General features: G+C 48.6%; 1 protein-coding gene across 1 annotated transcript in view; it reads right to left on the bottom strand.

Moving 5' to 3' along the window:
* Window positions 1-23,957, bottom strand: part of RIPOR2 (RHO family interacting cell polarization regulator 2) — a 112,418-nt gene that overhangs the window by 35,676 nt on the left and 52,785 nt on the right. The window contains exons 2-11 of the mRNA XM_062187360.1: window positions 19,652-19,778; window positions 18,333-18,488; window positions 16,936-17,014; window positions 15,827-15,850; window positions 14,720-14,773; window positions 10,962-11,111; window positions 7,285-7,348; window positions 1,422-1,465; window positions 369-494; window positions 50-198 (exon numbers count right to left, since the gene is read on the bottom strand). Coding sequence (XP_062043344.1) covers window positions 50-198; window positions 369-494; window positions 1,422-1,465; window positions 7,285-7,348; window positions 10,962-11,111; window positions 14,720-14,773; window positions 15,827-15,850; window positions 16,936-17,014; window positions 18,333-18,488; window positions 19,652-19,752 — 947 coding nt within the window. The 5' untranslated portion in view covers window positions 19,753-19,778. The remainder of the gene's footprint in view (window positions 1-49; window positions 199-368; window positions 495-1,421; window positions 1,466-7,284; window positions 7,349-10,961; window positions 11,112-14,719; window positions 14,774-15,826; window positions 15,851-16,935; window positions 17,015-18,332; window positions 18,489-19,651; window positions 19,779-23,957) is intronic.

The following is a 23,957-nucleotide window of genomic DNA, read 5'->3' as shown; positions in this document are numbered from 1 at the left end:
TGGCCAATGGCACCTGCTTCTGTGGGATGAAGTCAAAGCTGCCACTTACTACCAGGTGATCTCCAGGTTGAGCTTGATCGTGCCGAGGTCGTTGATGTCCACGGCCACCACCTGAGGCCGGGCTGCAAACAGCTCCTTGGTCTCGCAGGTGACACTGCCCACCAGGATGTGCGTCGCCAGCCCTTTGAGCTCTGTGACCTGGTGGAGAGAGCGAGAGCGGCTGTGCCGGGGCGAACTTGTGGTGCAGACAGGGGCGTGTGGATGGAGGGGCGGCGGCAGTCATGATGGGAAAAGTCCCCCATCCCCTCCAAGGAACCGGCCAGCCGCGGCACCAGGCAAGACCAAGAAGGGCCATGACAGTCCCGTACCTTAATGGAAATGAACCCCACTATCAGGGGCAGGAAAACCATCTCTTCTCCATCCCAGCTCTGCTTGCCATTGACTTCTATCTTGCCTTTCAGCTTCCACCGCTGCCGGCCGTACTTCATGAAAATCTGGGAAGAGGACGTCACGTGGCCCACCCACGTTCCACGGCTCCCCCCACCCCCAACTCCGCTCCCAGAGATCACACGGCAGCCACTGCCCCAGGCTTCTCTCTTGGTGCTTAGGAGCTGTGATGAAAGGAGAAGAGACCCTGCTCCACTACGGACAGAGGGCGGGGAGGTTTTTGCTCCAGCACCAGGTCACAGCCCTGGGTGCTCCTGCTCCCTGCTGTCCGTTGGTTCTACAGCCCTAGGGCAGCCACGGTGACTAGTTCTCTACCCGCCCTCACTTCCTCACAGACAGGAAACCATTGGCTAAACCACCCCCTGCTGAGAAGTCAGGAGCAAGAAATGAAGATGAGGAAGGTGGTGCTGCACGTCTGGGGAGAGGATGGGCAGGTGTCCAGGGTCAGGCAGCTGGGATGTTAGGGAAGACCCTCCCCCACCCCCAGAGGGGTCGGACCATAGAAGCTTCAGGAGCAGGAGATGGTTCTATGGCAGTATCACGCCAGTTTCCTCTTGCAAGGAGGAAAGATTAAAGGCTTTTTTTTTTTTTTTTAATTACAGTTGCATTACTCTTCAGTCATGACTCTGGATTGGATAGCAAAATAAATAAATAATAAAATAAAATAAATCCTGCTACAAAGTATACTATTGGGACAGGTGGCTAAGAGCTGAAGCTGCAGTGTTAACCTGTGTGAGGCTGACCCAGGGGAATGCCCAGCCTTGCTTAGGAGCAGGAGTGAGGCACGAAGGGTCACGATGTGTGCACCTTCAAGTATTTCCCCCAAATAATATCAGGACAGTGCGAGTGTGGCAGAAAGTGAAAGAGCGGTGAAGGTCTCCTACCAGTCTCCAAAGCCTCTCACTGGCTCAAAATGCTACCAAAAAAACCCAAAAGGCTCCCAGGCGCGGTCCGCGCCCTTCACGGGCACTTACCTCATACTGATCTCCGGGGCAGAGGCGAGCGAAGCCGGCCAGGCCTGCAAGTGAGCAGTGAGGCATGAGTCCCGGAACACCCCTACGCGGGCACTCCCAGGGCACCTCCACGGGTTCAAATGCAGCATCAGTCTCTTGTGAGGACTCACAGAGCCTCTGCTGGGACTGTGTGGGGGGCCAGAGGACATTCTGGTTGCAAATGCGGGGTGGGGTGGGGTGTGGACACAGCAGGTGGCTCCTGGAGCTGGGTACTGCAGCCAGAAAGGTGTGGTCCTTTATCTACCCAGCACATCCTCACGGAAATAAACTGGTCATCCTGATCCAAGATTAGCGATTTGTTTTTCAAAGTATTTTTCTTTTTCTGTATTTACTTTTGATTATTCGAAAGACAATTCTTTATTTGGTGGAGGGTTAAGCTTGTGATTATAAAATAAACTGAAAGTATGTCATTGTAGAAATTAAAAATGAGAGAGGAGGAAGGAAGGTAGGATGGGGAGTATCATGATACTCTTAAATCTGAATATACGAAGTACATGAAATTTGTTCATCTTTATTTAAGTAAAAAAAATTTTTAAATTATTTGAAAGACATAGACACACACACACACACACACCTTCAAATGCCCACAACAGCCAGGGCTGGGCCAGGCCAAAGCCAGGATCCCAGAACTTATTCTGGATCTCCTGTGTGGATGGCAGGGGCATAAGCATTTGAGCCATCGCCTGCGGCCTCCCAGGTGCACATCGGCAGGACGCAAGAATTAGGAGTGGAGCCAGGACTCCAACCCAGGCACTCTGACAGGGGCTCTGGGTGTCCCACACACTATTGCATCTGATGCCCAATGCCTGCTATGTCTGGTATTTTTCTGAGAGCAGCATCCTACTCACACAACTGAAACTCAAAGAAAAAGTCTGTCTCCTTTGACATGGAGAGGCCAGAAGCGCTTGGGCCACAGAATCTCGTCCCGGTACAAGGAAGGGGGGTGTGTAGGGTCTCAATGCCTGCTGTCAGCAGCCACAGAGGGGTGGGAAGGAGGCATGTGAGTCCCAGGAACATGTACAGGAACGTGTACAGGGACCCAAAGAGTGAAAGGTTTAATTGAGGAACAACTTTAATAAAAACAGGGCAGAGGGGAAATCTTTGTCAGCTGTTATCTTCTGATGAAAAAGCCAATAAAATTTTATGAAAAAAAATCTAATTAAAATTCTATCATAAATGTTTACAGTGAACTTGCAATAAAAGGCAATATTCAAACTGTAATTTAAGTGTACACCCAGAGGTGAGGTATAAAACCTTAGGCAAAATAGGACCTCAACTCTGTATAAATGTATCCGCAGGAAAAATCTAGAAAAGCATACCAAACTACGGCATAGGATGGGACTATGGAGAAAGTTAAGTATCTGGCAATAAGTTGTAATTTTTTTAAAGTGCATTTATTCTGTAAAAAAAGGAAAAAAGAGAAAAGGACTACTAATGTGGCAGGCAGTATATACACGCAAACACACGGCTGCATTTTGTGAAATCTTAATAAAGTCTAGCGCTGTGTGGAGTGACTGTGTGATGTTAGTTTGGGATGAGTAGCTCTCAATGTTCTTTAAAACGAGAAGCTACCACTCCCAAATGCTGACACAGATTCGAGAAGATCCGAAGAATCCCTGCCTGCTTAGCCAGAGATTTCAGAGGGAGCCAGAGAGGAAATAGTTTTGATTAGCAGGTGCTGAGATGACCTCGCACACAAAGGTGTCCACGTGACAAACGGGTCCCTGGTCCTCAGCCTCCTCTGTGAGTTTAAACATGGTTTCGGACAGTGGGGATGGAGCCCACAGTGAACTCTGCCAGGATAGCAAAGGCCGATTGGCGGCTTTCAAAATGCACCTGTAGTTACCACTGCCGTCAGTAGGTGGCAGTAGCTCACCAGCCTGCCCACATAGCTACAGCTCTCACTGTTAATACGGACATAACAAGCCACTTACTGAAATCAGATTTAAAGAAGCTATTTTCACTAATAATTTTTGGAGCATTTAGCATTTTTTTTAGAAAATGCTTATTAAAAATTAAAAAATGCTTCTGAAAGGAAGCATAAATGGCTGGCTTTTATAAATCCAAAGCTAGACAAGCTAATTCTAATAAAATCCAAAGTGCTTTTTAAAAACCTTTACAAATTAGTTTGGGATTAATCCAGTGCCTGTTTACCCACATCACGACAACGGGAGCCTGATGAAAAAGCAACCGACCTGGCAAAGGTGAGCCCAGGGGCAAATCTTTCGAAGGTTTGTTTCCCTTTGCAAAAAATCAGCAGAAATTTCACATCTAAAGAGCCTAACCAGATGGGACAAAGGTACTTGGTACTGAAGTTTCCGCACTGCTCGGTTTATATTATTAAAGCAACATATCTTACGGCTGCTTGTCGGGGTGTCAGATACTCTGATCACACAAAGCAGTAAGGACACAAGCCAGCCACAGCCAGCAAAGCCAGTGCTGCCACTTGTGCAAGGCTCTCCCACAGCCTCATTTGCAGGGCCCAGATGCTACAGCTCACAGCTGCCCGACCTCGTGTTCTGTGTGCAGACACCACTCTGCCAGAACAACGCTCTCTTGGGGTCACTGTCATGGTACAATGGGTTAAGCTGTACTACTGCTTGCAGCACCTGCGTCCCGTATCGGAGCGCTGGTTTGAGTCCCAGCTGCTCCACTTCTGATCCAGCTCCCTGCTAATGAACTTGGGAAAGCAGCAGCTGATGGCTCAAGTACCTGGGCCCCTGCCACCCACGTGGAGACCCGGAAGGAGTTCCAGGTTCCTGACTTTGGCCTGGCCCAACCCTGGCCATTGCTGACATATGGGGAGTGAACCAGCAGATGGAAGAACTTATTCTTCCCTGTTACTCTTTCAAATAATTTTTCAAAAAATGAAAAGGAATGTTCTTCCTCATTTTTTCCCTAGTTCTCCGGTGATTTTCTTTTCTAAGAGTCACACTTCCTACTCTAGAACAAGAGCCCTAGGTAGGGACCTCCACTACAGGCCCCACTGGTTCATCGGCAGGCATAGCAATGCAGGTTCCCCAGCTCACTGGGCATTCCGAGCTGTGGGGTTCCAGCACAGCCTGTCGGATGTCCACACTGTGTGGAACTTCATTTGACCCAAATTACAGGTGGGCAGGGGTGAGTCAGTTTTCCCTAAGGGACCGCATCTCTCAGCCCCAATGACAGCCATGGATTCCTGGCTCTCTTCTTAATCTGGTTACAACGAACTCTCCAGAAAGTCTCGTCTTGCCAAGTGCTCCGGCCCCTCCAGTCTTCCTGTCATTTTTGAACATGCTTTCCCCCTTGGTGAGCGCTGCTCCTGTGCTCCTGTCCATCCACCTGCACAACCCCGCTCATTATGATCCAACGGTTACACTGGGAAGCCTTCCTCCTCCGCTCCCTTCCTCCCCCCGCAGCCAGGTGGCAACTTGCTCCTCTGGCTTCTACAGCAATCTGGCCACACTACTGGTCCCTGTACCAATGGATCGTTGGTTGTTGAATGAGAGGGTTACTGGCTCACATAGCCATTTTCACCAGGGGACTTCATGGAGCTCCGCCAGGGACCATGCATTAGGGTGAAGCCTGGTGAACCGAGTGCTAAGTTGTCTCCACCATCCTCCCTGCCCACCCTCACGGAGCTGTCTGTGTGTTAGGGGTGGGACAAGAAGGGAAGTATGGTGTGGATGGGTGTAACGGGAGGAAGTCAGGGGTTGCCAAGACCCAGAATACAAGGGCACAGCCTCCGCTTGTCAGTATGTAGGTTGGTGGCGTTATTGTTGGCAGAACGAGCGACAGAGAAGAAAACAGCTCCTTGCAAAGGTCTGGGAGTTCTTGAGAAAGGAGAACCTGTGTCAGGTCTGAGATCTGATGGAAGGAATCCTGATCCAGGGAGAAGTGAAGGAGGGAGAGATGGAGGAGCTGGAGCCAGAGGGAGAGCCACCAGCCTGCCACACCCTAGCACTGCCACTAGCTGGGTGGCCAGGAGCCCCCCCCTCGGCCCTCACAGATGCCCGGGTCTGCAGGGAGCCTTCTAGCTAAGCTGAAGGGGATCCTCGCAACAGAGGTTTATAGAGCTTCCCACAAAACACTGGGTTGGGGCTGGGAATATATTAGGAGCCAAGAGCTCACACTGGACACCAACTTCCTGTGTGACTTCCAGGTGCAGTCAATGAACCTTTGGTGGGCAGCCCCAATCCCCATCTATCAAATGGAGAAACTGTGAAATGCATCTGCCCAACATGGACTCAGAGCTGCTGCTCATAGCATCATCCTAAAAGTCAAAAAAAAAAAAAAAAAAAATAGCCACGGGGCTGGCCTTGTGGCACAGCGAGTTAAGCCGCCACCTGTGACGTGGCCATTCCACGTCAGTTTGAGTCCCGGCTGCTCCACTTCAAAAATAAATCTTTAAAACAAACAAACAAAAACAGCCCAGGGCCCATGCTAGGACTGTGGGCCGTTTGTTTGGAAGAGGCAGAGGGGCTGGGTGGTTTTGGAGCCACGGACTCGGGAGCTGGCTGGACCTGGAGACAGAGTGCGCACAGAGGCGTGACTCAGTAGCAAGTGCCAGGGTTGAGCACGGAGGGGCCAACTGGAAGCGGAGGGCAGGGCCCTTTGTTCCAGGTGTGCTCACCGGAGGCAGCCACTTGAGGTAGATGATTCATTGCCAAATCAGGCTCTCCTGGGCAGCCCTCTTTAAAAGCCTTCCTTGCTGGTGCCCTTAATGGCAGAAAGCGCAGGAGAGAGTGACTGTGTCCCCATTGGCACCCAGGGAGAGTTGCAGAGAAACCTCATAAAGGAAAATGCACAAGCCCAGGCCCTTCTGGCCGCAGAGGGGCTGGAACTGGGGGGAGCAACGCACACGTTCCGTGCTGGCTGCCTCTCCTCCCCACCCCGCCCACTGGGCCCCCCGAGCTGTCACTCATGCCCGGGCACTGCTCCATTGCCAAACACCCCACTGCCTCTCCGTTCTGAAGCTGCTGTGGCATAGATCACTCTGCTTCAGGGCGGGAACTCTCTGCAATAAACACCAGAAAGGCATTGCCAAAAAGGGAAAAGGCAGAGTGGGGGATTCAACAGCAAGATAAAAAACTGGGAGGCAGGGACTCCAAAAAGTTCACGGAAAATGCATATTATGAAAAAAGCATGTGGATTTTAAAAAATTGCTGGACCAAAATATACTTATCTTTTCTTTCCATTTTTTCCCTTTGAAGTGCGTTTGTAGGAAGGTAACAGACACACAAGGGAGAAAGGAACAATTTAAATGACACTGCCCAGATGCCAACAGGCTAGTCTGGCACATGGGACATTCTGCACAACGGTGTCTACCAGGCAGTGGGAGGAAAAGGGGGACGGGCTTGTTTCCCAGGAAGACAAACCCCAAAGATGCACCTAACAGTTGTAGTTCTCATGCCTGGTGCAGGTCCCATGTGAGCAAATCATCTGTACAAAACCATTGAGACAACTGGGGAACCTTGACAATAGAACAGGTTACTAACAAAGGCTGGGACAGCGTGACAGTACTCAGGATGGTGGTGACACAATTTCTTCAAGTCTGAGTAAGCAGACTGATCTATCCGGGCTGGGTTTCATCCATCAAGGGAAACACAGACAACAGATGAGACAAATGTGGCAAAATCTTGCAGATTAAATCTGATGGAGTTCATCCTCATTTCTTTCCACTTCTGTTTACGCTCAAGGTTCTCTCATCATAAATGGATTAAGTGGGTAGGCAAGTGTTGGGATGCGGGGCACCAGCCCTGGCAAGGAAAAAAATAATGTGTGCCCCCTCCCCCAAGGACCCCTGCAGAGCTGGCCCTACTGGTTCTGCAAAAGGGGAAAGTACCTTTCATCTTGATGGAGAATTCCCCCAGCAGGTTCTCCAGCTCCGCCTCAATGGTGCACATGTTCTGCAAGGAGGACGGAGAGAAGCGTTAGGACTCCCTTCACACAGCAGCTCAAGTCCACAATGTTTTACAGCCATGGGAACCACACAGACAGTGGGAGGCATCTGCCCTCCCACACAGCCCAGTGTGCGAGACGACACCCATACCCAAGTCCAAGCAAGCTTTCCGATACACAGGAAATTCAGGGAACAGATAAACAAGTTATATCAAGAACAGTCAGACACATCTGGAAGGGGGGATCTTCCATCAGAACTGGCCTGGGCTTCACACAGAGGGGGAAGAAATCCAAGACAGAGACACTAACAAGGTGTAACAACCAAAGCAACCCTTAACCTGGAGTGGATCCTGACTTGAAAGGCAATATACTACAAAGCAAGACATCACTGGAGCTGGCGCTGTGGTGTAGTGGGTTAAGGTGTGGTCTACAGAACCAGCATTTCATGTGGGCGCTGGTTCGAGTCCTGGCTGCTCCTCTTCTGATCCAGCTCTCTACTATGGCCTGAGAAAGCAGCAGAAGATGGCCCAAGTCCTTGGGCCCTGCACCCATGTGGGAGACCTGGAAGAAGCTCTTGGCTCCTGGCTTTGAACAGCTCAACTCTGGCTGTTGTGGCCATTTGAGGAGTGAACCAGTGGATGGAAGCTCTCTCTCTCTCTCTCACTGTCTCTAACTCTGCCTTTCAAATAAATAATTTTTTAAAAAAGACATTATTGGACCAAATAATGGAGCTTTGAAAATGGACCAGTACTAGAGAATTCTGTAGGATGATTGCTAGCTTCCTTACTTGGGATAATGGCAGGTGTTTTCACAGGAGACACACACCCTAATGGGCTACTATTCAGAGATCCGTGCTATCCGTCAGCTTGCTGTACCCATTCCACAATGTGCACACATTCCAAATCATTTGTACATCTTAAGCACATACAATATTTACTTGAGACCCACACTCAAACATTTATGGGGCGAAATGTCACGGATGTCTTTCTTTCCTGTCAAATGATCGAGAAGAAAGAATTGAGGGAAAGCAAATAGGGGTAAATCCAGGTTTGTGGGTTTTAATCTACTCCTCTTTCAACTTCTCTGCATGTCTGAAATTTTTCCTAATACAAAGCAGGGACAGAGGGAACACAAGAGCTCAGTTCCAACCCTGTCCGGGAGGCAGGATTCCTGCTGCAGTGCCCAGTGCCTGAAAATGATGCGTGCATCGGACAAGGGTCCTCTCCCATCATGCCACAGTTGAGGGAACGGTGCAGCCAGAAGACCACCCTATCCTGCAGGCTGTTGGCTATGTGACCCCCCCGTCCCAGCCCCAGCCCCACCGCATCCACAGCATCCGAGGACCTAAACAGAGCATCAGAGTTAGAAATCACAAGTTAGACTCCTGTTTTCCAGTGGAGACTGGGAGGCCAGCTCTGCTACATGGAGCAGCAGCCTGCACCACGGTTCTGTGTGGCACCAGCAGGCTTTTCCTGTGGCGCTGGCTTCCATCGAGGTTGGAGGCTCGGGGTGGCCACTCCGACAAAGGCATGGCCAGAGCACAGCACAGCGGGCACTGTCAGATACGGATTCCACCCTACTTTTGTGTGCAGAGCTCTTCAGAATGGATTTTGTAAGGCTAGGGATTCCGGTCCTTACTGCTCCTTTTGCTCTGCTCCAAATGGTCATTCTCGTGGTCGCCTTTCTCCCTTGTAAATTCTCAGTACCTCAATCGCTCAGCCATGCCGGGGGACACTTCCCGAAGCCTGAAGACCACTCAGCTTGAACACTTTTGAAAACAGCCTTAACATGGCAAACCAATTTACTCAGCAGGCTGGGCAGGTCCGTGAAGGCACAGGTCAGAGCTTCCAGAAATTTCAACTACGTCAGCGTGCAGGTCAAGGTCGCTCACTCTATCTTTGAAAGACGTACAGGGCAGCGAGGTTAACTGATGAGGACACGCGTGGTCAGAATCTGGTTCTGTCTTACGCATGGCAGCCACTGATAAACACTGCTGCACAAGCAAAAGTGCCCTGAGCCATCCTGCCCCAAACTCTTGCTGTGATGCAATCCTGGCTTCTACGTCCAAGTGTGGTGTGAAGCTATAGAAGCCCTGCACCGCATTTTCCTCTAAGCCAGCCCTTCCCCCCTCGCTCAGATCGTACTGTGAGTTTATGAGCAAAGTCGAGATTGCATATCCTTGGCACTTGACCAAGGGTGGCTATTTATGAGGTGACCTGCACATATTCTGGGACGCAGAGCTGCTGCTCAGTTATCTGCCTGTGTACTGGGAACAGCCTCTATAATTGGAAACTGCTCTTTGGATTTCAGAGGCCTGTAGAAATGAGGTCTCATTAACTCTGCTGGCCTCTCAACAGGAAATCAACTCACAGGTCCACAACCTTGGATGAGCATGGGTAGAAAGTCACAGCTTTGTTTTCACTTGAAATGCAGCACTTCCGCTTATCGTGAATATAGGAAACAAGCCACAACAGGGGCTGGCACTGTGGCACAATGGGTTAAAGCCCTGGCCTGCAGAGCTAGCATCCTGTATGCGCGTCAGTTCAAGTCTTGGCTGCCCCACTTCCGATCCAGCTCCCTGCTAATGTGCCCGGGAAAGCAGTTGAGGATGGCACAAGTGCTTGGGCCCCTACACCCACGTAGGAGACCCAAAAGAAGCTCCTAGTTCTTGGCTTTGGCTCTTGGCTTTGGACTGGCTCAGCTCCAGCCATTGTGGCCACTTGGGGAGTGAACCAGTAGATGGACGACCTCTTTTCCTCTCTTGCTGTCTGTCTCTACCTCTCTCTGCAAGTCTTTCAAATAAATAAAAAAAGAAAACAACCCATAGCAGTATTAGTAATACCTGTGACTTTGATACGGAGAAATCATGTGCATTTCATGTTGCCTTATTTATTGTAGATAACACAAACACATTTATATCTTTCACTACTTCGAACTTTCAGCCATCATTAGAACCACTGCCATATCATTTTTCTCTTTGAAATCTATGTCTATTTCATGCATTGAGAAAACATAATTCTGGAAAGGGAATATTAGGTAAAGTCGTGCTGTAGGTCTTAGACCTTGAGATTCAGACAAGAGCCAGCACCGAGTGGACACACCCCCGGCCCACCCAAGGTCACCGGGAGGCCCTTCGGACCCAGGGCTGAGCCTGGTGCTCACGTCTGGGAATCATGTGACAGACCCGCCTGGGGCCGATGACGTCATCCATGAGCTGCGACCTCCGAACAGACTCATGGGACAGCAGGAGGGCGGCTTTAATTAGTCATTTCACGGAAGACCCCGGCGGGAGGGAAGATCTGTGTGTCCCGATGCTTGGGCTCCACAGAGCCAGAAATCGGGAGGAACTCACTTGTGTTCAGGTTTTTATCCCGCCTCCTTCGATACAAGTTTTTCCCACACACACATTGTAGGCACAAGGGTTCCTGAGACCCAGCTCTGACCATCTGAACTGTTAACTGTCGGGGATGGCTTGTCACTCGAATACCTGCGAGTGCCCTTAGATGACCGAATCTGATGGCCTCTCCGGCAATGTTTTGAGGCCACCAGAACTTTTCTTGCTAGCGAGCCCTTGGCAGTTACCAACAGTTCGGATCAGACCAGGCGGGGCTGGAAGCATACCTCTGTGTACTCTTTGAAGCTCCGGTTGATCTCGGACAGACTCTCCCGCGCGGCTTTGCTGGCTGGGGAACTGGCAAAGGCTTGCTTCATCTTGCTGGCACCATCCTGGAGGCGTCGCTGGATACAATAAGCTTCATAGAGCTCATCTACCTGCCAGAGCCACACAGGAAACAGCGATAAAAACACCGTCACTCTTGAAGGATGCTCCCTGGGTCATTGCTACATGCTTGAGACACTTTATGTTTCTGTACTTAACAGGGAAAACCTCATATAACTGTTTTTAATTATTTAAAAGGTAAAGAGAGAAGGGTAGGGAGACACACAGACAGATAGACAGCTGGAGCTGGGCCAGGCCAAGGTAGAAGTTGAATTTCAATCCAGGCGTCCCATGTGGGAGGGAGGGACCTAAGTACCCGAACCCTGAGCCATCACTGTGGCCTCCAAGGGTCCACCCTGGCAGGCAGCTGGAATCGGAGTGCAGCTGGAATTCAAACCCAAGTGCAGGGATATGGGCCTGGCTGGCATCCCAGGAGGTGTCTTACTTGCTGCGCCCAAGTGTTGTTTTTTTAAATAGAGACCACGCATTTCTGTTTTAGACACTATGATCCACTTGTCTCAAGACAGTTATGCTTTGATCTTGCTTTCAAATAACTCAAAAGTAAAAATGCATCTCATTTTTTCGGTTTGGCATTGTTTAAAATGATCGTGGGGGGTTTTGTGGGTCTGATGAGGCCCTTGCGAGCTGGGTAATGAAGATCTGGCTACGCAGGGCTCTCAGGTACCGGGACAGCTGCCGGAGTTTCACACAAGGGTGAGCAGACTAGACTATTGTTACTTTACAAGGTATTGTCACAGGTGATATTTCTATCTCTGCATTCAGCATGGTCATAAAGAACTTGATGTTATTTATCGCAAACAATTCTTGTAAATTCTTGGCTCAATAATAAAGAAAATGAAAATTATTTTACTCTTAAAATTGGGGTGAAATAATTGTCAAAACTTATCAAACAACATTTTTAGAACTGAATTTTTTCTCTAGAAATTATCACACATTTTAAAAGTGGACGCAATGAAAATTCTCTTTCTGTTATATCTACATTTATGCTTGAAAATAGTAAAATACTCATTTCTATTTTTTTTTTTTGGCGGGGGAGGAGGGAAGAGGGTACCAACCCTCATCTTCTGGCTCACTCCCCAAATACCTGAATGGCCAGGGTTGGGTTGGGTCAAAACCAGAGGCCAGGGTGGAAGTTGATAGCTCATCCAGGTCTCCCACATGGTGGCAGGGACCCTAGTACTTGAGCATCAGTGCAGCCTCCCATGGTGCACGTGGACAGGAAGCTGGACTCAGGAGCGGGGCTGAGACTTGAACAGGCACTGCGAGGCGAGATGTGCTAGTCCCAACCGACAGTGTCACTGCTCAGCCAAATGCCTGCCCCATAACACAGCCTTTATCACAGAAACCTGAGAACCACTTAATACTTCCTAGGCAGTGGTTCTCAATCAACCCTTGGGCGATTTTGACCTCCAGGGGTCTCCTGGCATCTGGTAGGTAGAAGCCAGGGGTGCTGCTAGACACCCTATAATGCAAAGTTATTTCATTCTTTTGCTTTGCTATAACAGCATAGAATGACCGAAAAATACCATTAGTGTGAAGGTTGAAGGAAACCTGTTCTATAGTCCTTTCTGATGGTGCCCCTCTCCATTGTCTCAGGCCACCTTCAGTTCTCAGCACATGACACCAATGGCAGTAAACTTAGTGTCCTTGTTATTTGCCTGAAAATGTCTCTAAGACCAGACATCTGCAGAACCAAACAAAACCCATTAATCCCAGAGGCAGCTACCCACCTAGGCCTATCTGTGTTTTCATTTCAGTACAAACTTTGGGCCTGATAAGGAGGCTTAGGCATAGACCTGGAAGGCAGGGATGCATACACTGGATTTCAGAGTTTAGGATGCCCCTCTTCTGCTGCAGGCCGACGTCTGGCCGCTCTCCACAACCACTTCTCATTGACACAGAGCTTAGACCGAGCATGAAGGGACTGAACATTATTCTCACGTTCAGAGGATTTCTTGTCGCGACTTAGTTCAGTCATTCACTCAGCTTGCCACCAGGACCTCCTAACCTCAGAAAAGTTTAGTCTGTGAAGACCTCAGAGGGAAAGGATTTACCTGTGATGCAGGGGGAGGAGCGAGACTCAGGGAGGCTACTGATAAAAATCTTTTGCTGGGTGACTGGCTTAGAGCAAGGTCTCCAGGCTGTAAAACTAAGTGGAGACTCACCTGGAGAGCTTGTTAGAATGTTGATACCCACGGCCTATGATTGAGTAGGTGGGGGCTGGGCCAGGCACCTGGAATTTTACATAACCATTGCAGATGGCCCTGATGTGGAAGATCCCCACAAACAGTGCTGATCCCTCTTCCAGGGTGGGCCAGGCTGGTCCACCCACGCCATCTCCTGGGAAATCGTACCTTCCATCCTTTCTCCCACTCCTGGGTATCCCAAAGTGGCAAGCCCCCCAGGCCACTGATGTCGCTTTAACGACTTAGTATTTTGCCTTGAAAGAAAAGTTTGTTTTCATTTCTGTACCAACCTATCCTAGCCCAGTGAGTTAAACTGTAGAATAAAAGATCCTATAACACCATTTGTAGGCAAGCATTTGTCCTAAGTCAGCAGTGGCTTTCCTCAAATAAACCGATTAACTGACTCATTAATCATATATAATTTGTTAGGCATCTTGAGTGTAAGATGCTAATGGAGAGCCCCACCAAACTGTAAAAACCATTGGGACTACTGCATCTAACAACAACAGCACAAGACGGATGAATACAACTTCTACTCAAAAACACAGAACATAAAACCAGTATTAACTAAACAGAATAGTTTGCCCAAGCTTGCCTGCCACACAGATACCTTACAATGGGTGTCATGTTTTATTTATTGAGTTTGGCATAAATGGGAGCAATTTTAGATTTGCCAAGATAACATATGTCCTCCAAGGAGCAGACTTGAGTATGTAAAAGTCACCACAGAACTTTAAACCAGCAAGGATTCTTGGGGTCACCGAGATCCAATATATGTACCTCCCCACCTCCATTCCACAGAATGGGTAAGCCAAAGTCTCCACGGATAACCTGGCCAGTGGGTGTGCTGCAGAGTGCGGGGACCAGAACCCAAGGTTTCCAACTCTTCCAGCTCCTGACAGTGTCCCGCACAGAGGGGTGATAGTCCCCTTCGTACTAGGCTGGCTGGACCACCTGTGAAATAGTTACCTATTCAGGGCTGGTTGTCAGGGACACCGACAAATGCCTTGCATGTGCAGAGACAACAAGGATGCAAAGGCACCTGGAAGCCATGCCATGTGCGGATGAGTGGAAGGGGGCACAGGGCTGGCTGTCCTCAAGGGGCTTCATGAAGATGTTTATGGAGCACCAAGTTATGTGCGGTACAGAGAGCAAAGTCGGGCAAGTATGACAGTTTGTAGGGTCAGTTTGACTCCATCTCATTTCTGACAGCACCACCCAGATACCTAAGTCTAACAGGGATGGTACACGCTCTGCAACAAGCACGGAATAGATGTTTGCAGACCGCTGCGGAGTCTGGCCTGCGTGTTCCAGCTCTGCAGCCTGTTGGAAGCCTTATCGCTCATCAGTACAGGGACCAGAGAACCCCTTCGCAGACGAGATGCTATGCACAGGCCACTAACGGTGCTGATCAGACACTGAGAAACACAGGACGAAACAGGAACTTCAGTTACCTTGCTAATATGGAACTCCAGGCGTCTCATGTACCTTTCAATCGTTTTAATTTGCTGGAATTAAAAAGAAGTTGGACAGGTCAACCATTTACAGTTCAACAATTTAGACTTTGAGCATATCTTATTATCCCATTCTCAAAAGGACCAGGAAATGCTAACTATTTCCCCTTCCTCCTGTATTTGTTGCTATTTTAGAGATGCTCTAATATCAACTCAAAGTACTTAATATGAAAATTCTGAGATGAACGTAAGTTAGTTATTGGAAAGCTTGTGTTTAACATAAAGGAAAGCCAATATGATGCAATTCACTGGATTTCTGGCAAGAGAGCACTGCATTTAAATTTTTTTCATAATATTTTATCTGGTCTAAGATAGACATTTTTTCCCCTCCACGTTTTTAGTGACTCTGAACTTGAGGTGCATTTTATAATTGCTGCTGGCCAAGGGGCAGACAGCTGCCTGCACACGCTCAGGATAATCACGATTATTCATGTGTCATCTCCTTGAGTTATAAATATTATTGTTATTACGTGCATTTAATATAATTGCCTTTAAAATGTCTTTAAAAAGAATATACTATGATTCAGCATGGAAATAAAGTTATTGCATACACAGTAAGGCATGAGAAGAGCAGCAGCATACATATTAAACAAACAAAAAAACAATGTCTAAATAGGTCTAAAAGAATTTGAGCAGCAATAAAACAGCAATGTTAAGTGAGGACGAAATACCGAAGTTCAACTGGAATTTTTTCTTAGTGGCATATAAATAATACATTTCTCAATCAAAGATGTGTGAGATCTGATGAAATATGATAGTGAAACCTAGAGACAACACTGGTGAGGGCCTCCTGAGACCTGTGAAGTTCCTAAACTTCCCAGAACACCGAGAAACCCTATCAGCCAGTGGCACTTTCTGAGAGTGAGCTTCAACCCATTGCCGAATCTGCAGGTCACAGCAGTCACCCCGCACCCTCACCAGACAACGCACAGGTTTTTCCGGGATTAGAAAAACCATCAGTTTTTCATCAACATGGCTGTCTCTGAATCTACTCAAAGATGCAGACTTTTTTCATCGAAACCCCGAAACACAAGAAGGCCAACTTACCTTGTCTAGGTCATACAGCACCCCCTAAAACAGAGAAAGGAGTATCTGCATTAAAACACGCTCTCACCAAATTGTCCTTAACATCAATAGAGACAGGGGTGCACAGTGAACAGTGAAATCGATGTTGGGCCCTGGAAGTAGTCTTCCTGGTATCTAAAATAACCTGCATTTTTGCTGTTCTGAAGCCAATGTCAGAAAATCCAGTGGAACCTTGCAGGGCTGAGATAATGTGGAAACTCAGACCTGTCTATTGATGTTCTAGGGAGCACCAGGCCTGCAGAAGCACCCCCCCCCCCCATCCTTTCCCCATCATTCTCTAAGGAGGAACATTTGCTGGTCAGGGCCACACGAGTGCTCTGAAGGCCACCTGGCCACCCCACAAGGAGCTCCGCACAAATGGGGCGACTTAGATTCCAACTTCAGCAGCATCTAACACCTGGCAGCCTTGATGAAGTCTTTAACCTCTAGGCCTTTGAGAAGGACGACGATTTACATATTTGCACACCTCTTAAAAACAAAAAAGGGAAGAGCTCTTCACATCTATCTGCACTCCCAGTATAAGGAGGCTTTTCCCAGGCTTTCAGATGCATTGAAGCATTAAGGTGCAAGGACATCAAAACAACACAATGAGAATTAGCAGACATTAGAAACACCTCTTCTACCAGGTGAGTTCTCACCAATTCATCAGAATAGAGAAAGTTCCCAATACGGCCCCAGGACAGCTCGCCTGCTCCCCCCTTAACATCACTGATCTATCATATTCTTTAAAAACTGGAGACATTCTGGGTTCCAAATTCTGTATGTACTAACGATATGCTACTCCAACTTTTCATTTCCTTATAGAGGAATCGTTTTAGACTATTTTTTCCCTGATTTTTAAGGTTTATCTGCATAAACAGGCTTGGGAAACACTGAAAGGGATTAAAGACGAAGCTTTGAGAAAGCCCAGCCTCCCTCTTCCTTCTAAAATTCACATCAGGATGCAGACAACGCTTTGGCCCTCGGATCTGCTTCTCTTTCATGTTCCCAGCCCCAACCGCATCCAGTACAGGAAGCAACTCAGCCCCAACCCCACTGGGTCAGCATCCTAATGACTGGACGGTACCCACCAGGCGAGAGTTTCTCTTCATATCTTTTAACTGTGCCGTCAGCTTGTCCAGCTCCGTCTGGTGAACCTCCAGATACTCACTGTAAAGACAAGGGGGACCATGAGCTCCAAGAGGGACTCGATGCCGTGCATGACCTTTGCCTCCCGAAGGGGAAGGGGAGGGCTTGGGGTGTTCCCCCCATCTTTCAGCATTTCAAAGCGCAGCGTGGGGCTGGCACCGCCGTGGCCATGGCTCAATTGGTTAATCCTCCGCCTGCGGCGCCGGCATCCCATATGGGCACCGGGTTCTAGTCCCGGCTGCTCCTCTTCCAGTCCAGCTCTCTGCTGTGGCCCGGGAGGGCAGTGGAGGATGGCCCAAGTGCTTGGGCCCTGCACCCACATGGGAGACCAGGAGGAAGCACCTGGCTCCTGGCTTCAGATTGGCGCAGTGCGCCGGCTGTAGCAGCCATTTTGGGGGTGAACCAACAGAAGGAAGACCTTTCTCTCCATCTCTCTCTCACTGTCTATAACTCTGCCTGTCAAATAAAAAAAAAAGCGCAGTGGTTGCATCTGTTACTATCCAGCTGGTACATAAGGAGAACCCCAGTGAGGATGAAAGTCTGGAAGAGTAACTGATGGGGACAAGGCACATAGGCTCCGTCTTATTATACAGCACTGGCTGCAAATGTCTCACCACACACCAGGAAAGCTTTCTCCTGGGGGGAGGGAGGCATAAAATCCCTCTAAGATGTGCAGGGGAGCAAGCTTCAGAAACCTTTGGGGGCCGACATTGTGGTGCATTGGGTTAAGCCCTCGCCTGCAATGCCGGCATCCCCTTGAGTGCCAGTCGGCGTTGAGGCTGATCTACTTTGATCCAGCTGCCTGCTAATGTGCCAGGGAAAGCCGCAGAAAATGGCTCAAGTATTGAGTCCCTGCCACCCACATGCGAGACCTGGATGGAGTTCCTGGTTCCTGGCTTCAGCCTGGCCCTGTCCCGGCTTTTACAGTCATCTGGGGAGTGAACCAGCAGATGGAAGCTCTCTGTCTCTCCCTCCCTCTCTCTTACCCTCTATCTTTCAAATAAATAAAACTTTCTCTTTAAATAACAAAGAAAACCCCTTCTTTGGCCATCTCTAGAATGGACATGACTATCCACTGTTTAAATAAAATGCAGTCCATAATATAAGCACATTTCTATTTTGGGTTCCCTTCAATATCAATGTCAATTAGGATGCGGGAAGTCACCATACTTTCACATCGTTAGGACTCAGTTAAGCCTTCCCCAATTATAGTGCAAAAACAAGATTCCCACTATGGCAGTCAAAGACCAGCTTTTTCTCTGATCCCCCCAGGTGATTTTAGAAGGGAAAAAGGATTCCTTTTCCCCAGAGAGTGCAACGCCAGGGTCAATGATCTTACTCAAGTCCATTCTTCAATGCCCTGTAGACCTCCTCCACCCTTTTAGGCTGAGGTTCTTTGGGAGGGTTGTTGTTTTTGTGCCCTAAATTGTGCATTTTCTTCAGTTTGGCCTGGGGCTTCTTGAGAGCAGAGGAATTTTCGATGAAGGAGTTACACCTACGGAGAGAAACAAGAAATCATGAGCCCCAGGCATCCGAAAGGACTTGGCCAGCAAGATGTGTTTTCAACCATCCTGTGCTCCTGTTCCTGTCCTTTGGGAAAGGTACCGATCCCTTGTACAGCCACACAGCTGAGCCACCCTACATTTAGTTTCCTGATATTTGCTAACTACAGGAATCTGAAAGTTCTGCTGGACCGAGGCCACTCAGAGCAAAAGCCAGGCCTTGGGCGCTGTGCTGTTCCTTTGTCCCTCATAGGAAGCCAAGGGCAAACAGTTCCAGGTGGATAAGGAACAGGCAGAAGATGATCAAACCAGGAAATGCTCACTACGCAACATCAGGGACAAGTGTCTGCTACATTCCACCAGGATGTAAATGAACTCTTTTACTGCTAAGGGGCTGTATGCATGCCAAATAGCTAATTCTGCATGGCACCAAAGAACAGCGCACGTGGCTGGATTGACGGCTTTCTTTCAAGGCTTCTTCTCATAAAACAGATAATGTTTAGGTATAACTTACAAAATCTCAGTATCTGTTCATGGCAGAGATGCTAAGCCAGACATGGAATCAAAGAGACTCCTGGCCGGACTGTTCACTGGCCAGGCTCTCAGTGGGAAAGCAGGGTCCATGACTCTGCGACAGGTGCCTGCCGAGCTCCCTGCACGTGGGTGTCACTTCTGTGTCTGCTACCACCATGTAAGTCACATGGGATCAGAGAGGGAGACTTCTGCAGGCATGTTACCCATTTACCTGGGCTTGCTCTCTTGAGCTCCCAAGTCCAGGTTTAAATGATGGAAGGCTAACTTCTCCAGCCCCTGTCTGAACGACATCTACTCCCAGAGTTACGAGCAGAGCAGTCTTTACCCATGGTGTAACTTCCGACCGGACATGACCTCCCTAGTCTCAATGTAATGGAAAATGTGCTTCCAAAGCTGGGAGTGGGGGTGAGCAGAAGTTTACTAAATCCCATCACTAGCTTGTCCTCAGCCCTCAGCCGCCTTCTCTGCAGGGGAAATGCTAAGTGACAGAAGAGACAGGACAGCACGTAAGTTTCGGTGTCGCATCCTTCTCATGAAAGGGATTACACGGCACGTGTGCAAAACTGCATGCGCCCAGCCCGAACCCCTCCAGCCGCAGCCCCGGGGAACACACAGCACTTGCCTGGACCGTCTTTCCTGAAGTCCACTGAACCCCGCAAAGGACTGGCTTCTGATGATCCCATTGGGCCCTCCTGGAGAGAAGGACTGGGATCCTACCAGCATGATTTCTGGGAGTCTGGTCGGCAGTCCTGGAAGACAGTGGAAGAGACCGTGGTGTGACAGAGGCAGGTGCAGCCCGCAATGCTAACAGGCTGGCACAGCTGAAGCGAGCTGTCAGCCTCTCAGATGCTCGTTAGGTTCAGGTCTTGGGAATAAAACAGATACCCACCTGCCTCGACTGCACTAAATGTAAATCACGCAAGATCATCAGTCCTTCAGGAATTTTTTAAAACAAAGTTTACCTTTATCTTCAAAAACATGAAAACTTTTGCAATATTTACCTCCATCCAACAACAATAAAAACAGGCCACGTCAGAGCTTCAGGTAGGCCCTGAGTGGAAATTCAACCCAGAGCACACAGGTCTTAAGGTAGAATTCTACACTCAGAAATCAGAAGGCTGAAAACACTGGGCTCCTTGAGCGATGAACTTACTTCAACTTGCTGTCTCTCTCCGTCTTTAGAAAGATAAGCTTGTGCCCAGGCACAATGAGAAGGGTACAGGGAACAGTCACAAAAGACATGATAATCCAGGTGAGATAAGGATGCCGGAGAGGGAAGAAAGCTCAGGAGGAAAATCCAGTGCAGGAGACACACAGCCCGGATTTCAGGTGTTAGCCGGGCTTTTGTGAAGGCTCCCCCTTCACCCCCCGGGGGAATAGCCAAGATGGCCAAGACACAGCTCTGCTGGACAGAAGCCCCAGGTCAGTTCCCCGAGGGATCGGATCGCCCTAGAACTGCAGGGTAAGGGGTAATCGTATTCCCATTAGACCGGCAGGGTCAGCGCACATACCATTGTCTTGACTGGTGACTTCAGGCCAGAGCAGGATGGGCTAGCAGGAGAAAGCAGAGACAGCTACTGCCTGGCTGGGGGACTTCCACACCAGGCAGACAGCCTCGAGGCGACTGAGGAGCCAGCGAGAAAGGAAGAGAGGCTGAAAACCAACAGCAGCCAGGTCTCCAGCAGCAAGGGAGAGACCCACCCTCCTCCGGCAGGCTCCCACTCAAAGCTATGGGAAGCAGCCCAGGGAGGAAGGAGGCTGCAAGGAGCTACTTCCCCGAGGGAGGAGGGCGAGCAGCCCCCTCCCCCTGGCGGCTGCAGGTTTTTATGGCCCCTCCCGCCCGCCCTCCCAGCCTCTCCTGGAGAGAGGCTCTGGGATTCCTTTGCATTCTTGCAGGGCACAGGTACTGACTCACGGGGCCTGGGGTCTGGGAATAGGCTCGCTCTTTGATCTGGGTGGGACACAAATCTCCCAGCAGTGCGGAGGGGAAGCTTAACTTTTGACGCACTCTCTAGATTTTTGAAAGTTAGCGAGGTCTGTATGAGCAGTAAAGTCCCGAGTGGCCAGACAAAACACAGGTGCAGACAAGGCTCCCGCTGGGTAGTTCTCCCCACCCCCAGCCTCAGAAACAACCCTAATTCCTCTGATTCCTTCTCCAGGCTCCCGAAGCGCTCTCTGCTGGTTGTAAGGGGTCTGGACACCTTTCCCTCGATGGAAAAGCACGCTAGGGCGGGCGATCATGGGCTCACACACAAATGTCTAACAACTAGCAAGAAAGCAATGCAATGTATGCTCTTTCCATTTAATAGGTTCACAAATACCCACTTTACATAGTTTGGTAACTCTTATTAGTATTGTACTTCATTTTGTAAATTACTCAATAGGACTATTGCATCATGGACATTCTTTGATTATAGGAAAGGACTTAGGATATTTAAAATATTAAACTGAATTATTGTCTTCTACCTCCTAGAAATTATATATTTTAAACCAGATAGATCCCCCCCCCCCCCCCCAATCTCAGTTAATTTAAACTATGGGTGCCTGAGTCTCATCCCCGGGCACTCTGATTTAATTAATATGGGGTTTGACCTGGGTCTGGGGATTTTTGGGAAAAGGTTCCCAGATGAGTCTGATGCTTAGCAAAGACTGGGAACCACTGAGAAGTTTTTTATTACACAACCAGCTGCACCAGTGATAGGCAGAGAGAGATAAGAAAAAGACTTGGTGATTTGGTTGCAAACTTAAAAGTTCTGTTAAAATAGTCTGCAACAATTTATCTAATCCAGCTTTAAAAAAATGGAATTCAGCGTTAAGTCCCTTTTGGCAAAGTTAAAGAAGTAAAACCTATACGTGAGTACCAGATTGAGAAATCATCTTCCTTTTTTTTTTTTCTTTACCAGGTAGGAAAAGCTAAGAAGAAAGCAAGTTGGTCCAGGATTCTAAGATTGTAAAATGCTTTGGGAAGGGGAGAAACCCTCAGAAACTTTTCTTTAAACTTATTACGTGTGAAGTAGATGACTCCGGGCAATGAGCTGGGGCTGAGAGCTTTTGCTAACATTCTGTTTTGTTGTTGTGGTCTTAGAAATGATCGTTATCTATCAGGGAAGAATTTGGCCAAGGGCTGGCTTAGGCTGAGATCTCTATCCTGCCATCAGTTCCCCTGAAGGCGCTGACACACCGCCCAGGGAGACTCGTAAAACAAGCAGCACATGCGCATGCGCCAGTTACCAGTGGAGAAATAGGAGGAGGGGGCTGGGGCAGAGGCTGAGGCTGGGGCTGGGCTGGGCCGGGGCCCACTGGAGTGGGAGGTACAACAGCATCGCAAGCATCCCACTCCCCATCCTCCCTGATGCTGAGAGAAGGGCAAGAGTTCTCAGCCACTCTTCCTCCAGCATCCCCAGCTGTTCTTCAGTTGCAAGTTATTTTGCAATTCTGTTTCCATCTTTATCATGTTCTTGGTCACCCCACTTCTACCTCTGAGTGCCCTGTATTCACGTTCCTCCCTGGCTTCCCAGGAAGTCCCATCGACCTGCTCTCTCCCCAGCTTCTAGAAGAATTACCCCCAATTTCCACATTTTTAAGGAAGGAGTTCATTCTCATGCTACAGTCATTTTTATTTTAAGAGCAGGTGCTCCATTGGACCAAGAACCTCCACTCAGAGAAAGGATTATGGAAGAAACTCTCCCTGCTGGGAGCGCAGGGTGTGAAGTGGATGCAAATCTTGGGGGATAATTTGGCAGTGTCTATTTAGAATGTAAAACACACTTATGGGGCTGGCGCTGTGGTGTAGTGTGGGTAAAGCTGCCACCTGTGGCACCCATATGGGCAATGGTTGGAGTCCTGGCTGCTCCACTTCTGATCCAGCTCCCTGCTAATGCACCTGGGAAAGCAGCAGAAGATGGCCTAGGTGTTTGGGCCCCTGCACCCACATTGGAGACCTGGAAGAAGCTCCTGGCTCTTGGCTTCAGCCTAGTCCAGCCCTGGCCCTTGTGGCCATTTGGTAAGTGAACCAGTAATGGAAGATCTCTCTCTCACTCTGTCTCTGTAACTCTGCCTTTCAAATAAATAACCAAATCTTTTAAAAAAACAAAACAAAGAACACACTTATCATCTTGTATCTCCCCCTGAGAAGTGCCCACGTGCACAAAGACGCACAAACAGCGTGTTTACTACATTCAATGTTTCTAATGGAAACAGGAAATGATGCTAGACATTGCTGGAATGGCCAGGATATTAGGCAGAACCACGAGATGGAATACTATGCAGCAGCTAAAAATAACATGCCCAGGTAGAAAGATCTCCACGACAAACAGCAAAGCAAAACAGAGGATGATACCAGAACGCTTAAAAATAAACCTGTACAACTATGCACACGAATATAAAATTGCTGAAAGTGCACAGGGCCTGTCAAACATTTTAATGTTTTCTACATTATATTAATTTTTATAGAGGAAATGCAGTCATATTCATATGATACAAAAATTACTTTGAAATCAGAGTTGGGAGCAGAGGAGACAGCTCACATTCAAGACTGCCTGTTAGGTAACAACTAAAGCGTTTTTATAAGTCTGGCAAAGGAGATGATTTCTAAGAATAGCATTAGGTTCCATAACTTTCACTAAAACCAGACAATTTAGATTCCCTCCATGAAGTCCTTCTTATGAGTGTTCAGCCATGTAACAACGCCATGATTTTCATCTGCGAAACTTCTAGAGGTGGACCGTGTTGCTGGCTGTAGGCTCCCTACTTGACACGTGTTGTTAAGGTTCTTCGATGACAACATCGAACAAGCAAGAGACTCCATGTAAACAACAAACTCATCTTTAAAACTGCCCCCCCCCCCACCCCGAATCGCTGAGGCTTTCACAAGTGTTTCTGGTCCCCGAGGTAGAGTCCTCTCCTGATCTTTCTGAAAATTCCAGCAG

Source organism: Lepus europaeus, chromosome 3 (assembly GCF_033115175.1).
Source record: "Lepus europaeus isolate LE1 chromosome 3, mLepTim1.pri, whole genome shotgun sequence".
NCBI classification, from domain to species: domain Eukaryota; kingdom Metazoa; phylum Chordata; class Mammalia; order Lagomorpha; family Leporidae; genus Lepus; species Lepus europaeus.
This window is presented reverse-complemented; position numbering and strand designations above follow the sequence as displayed.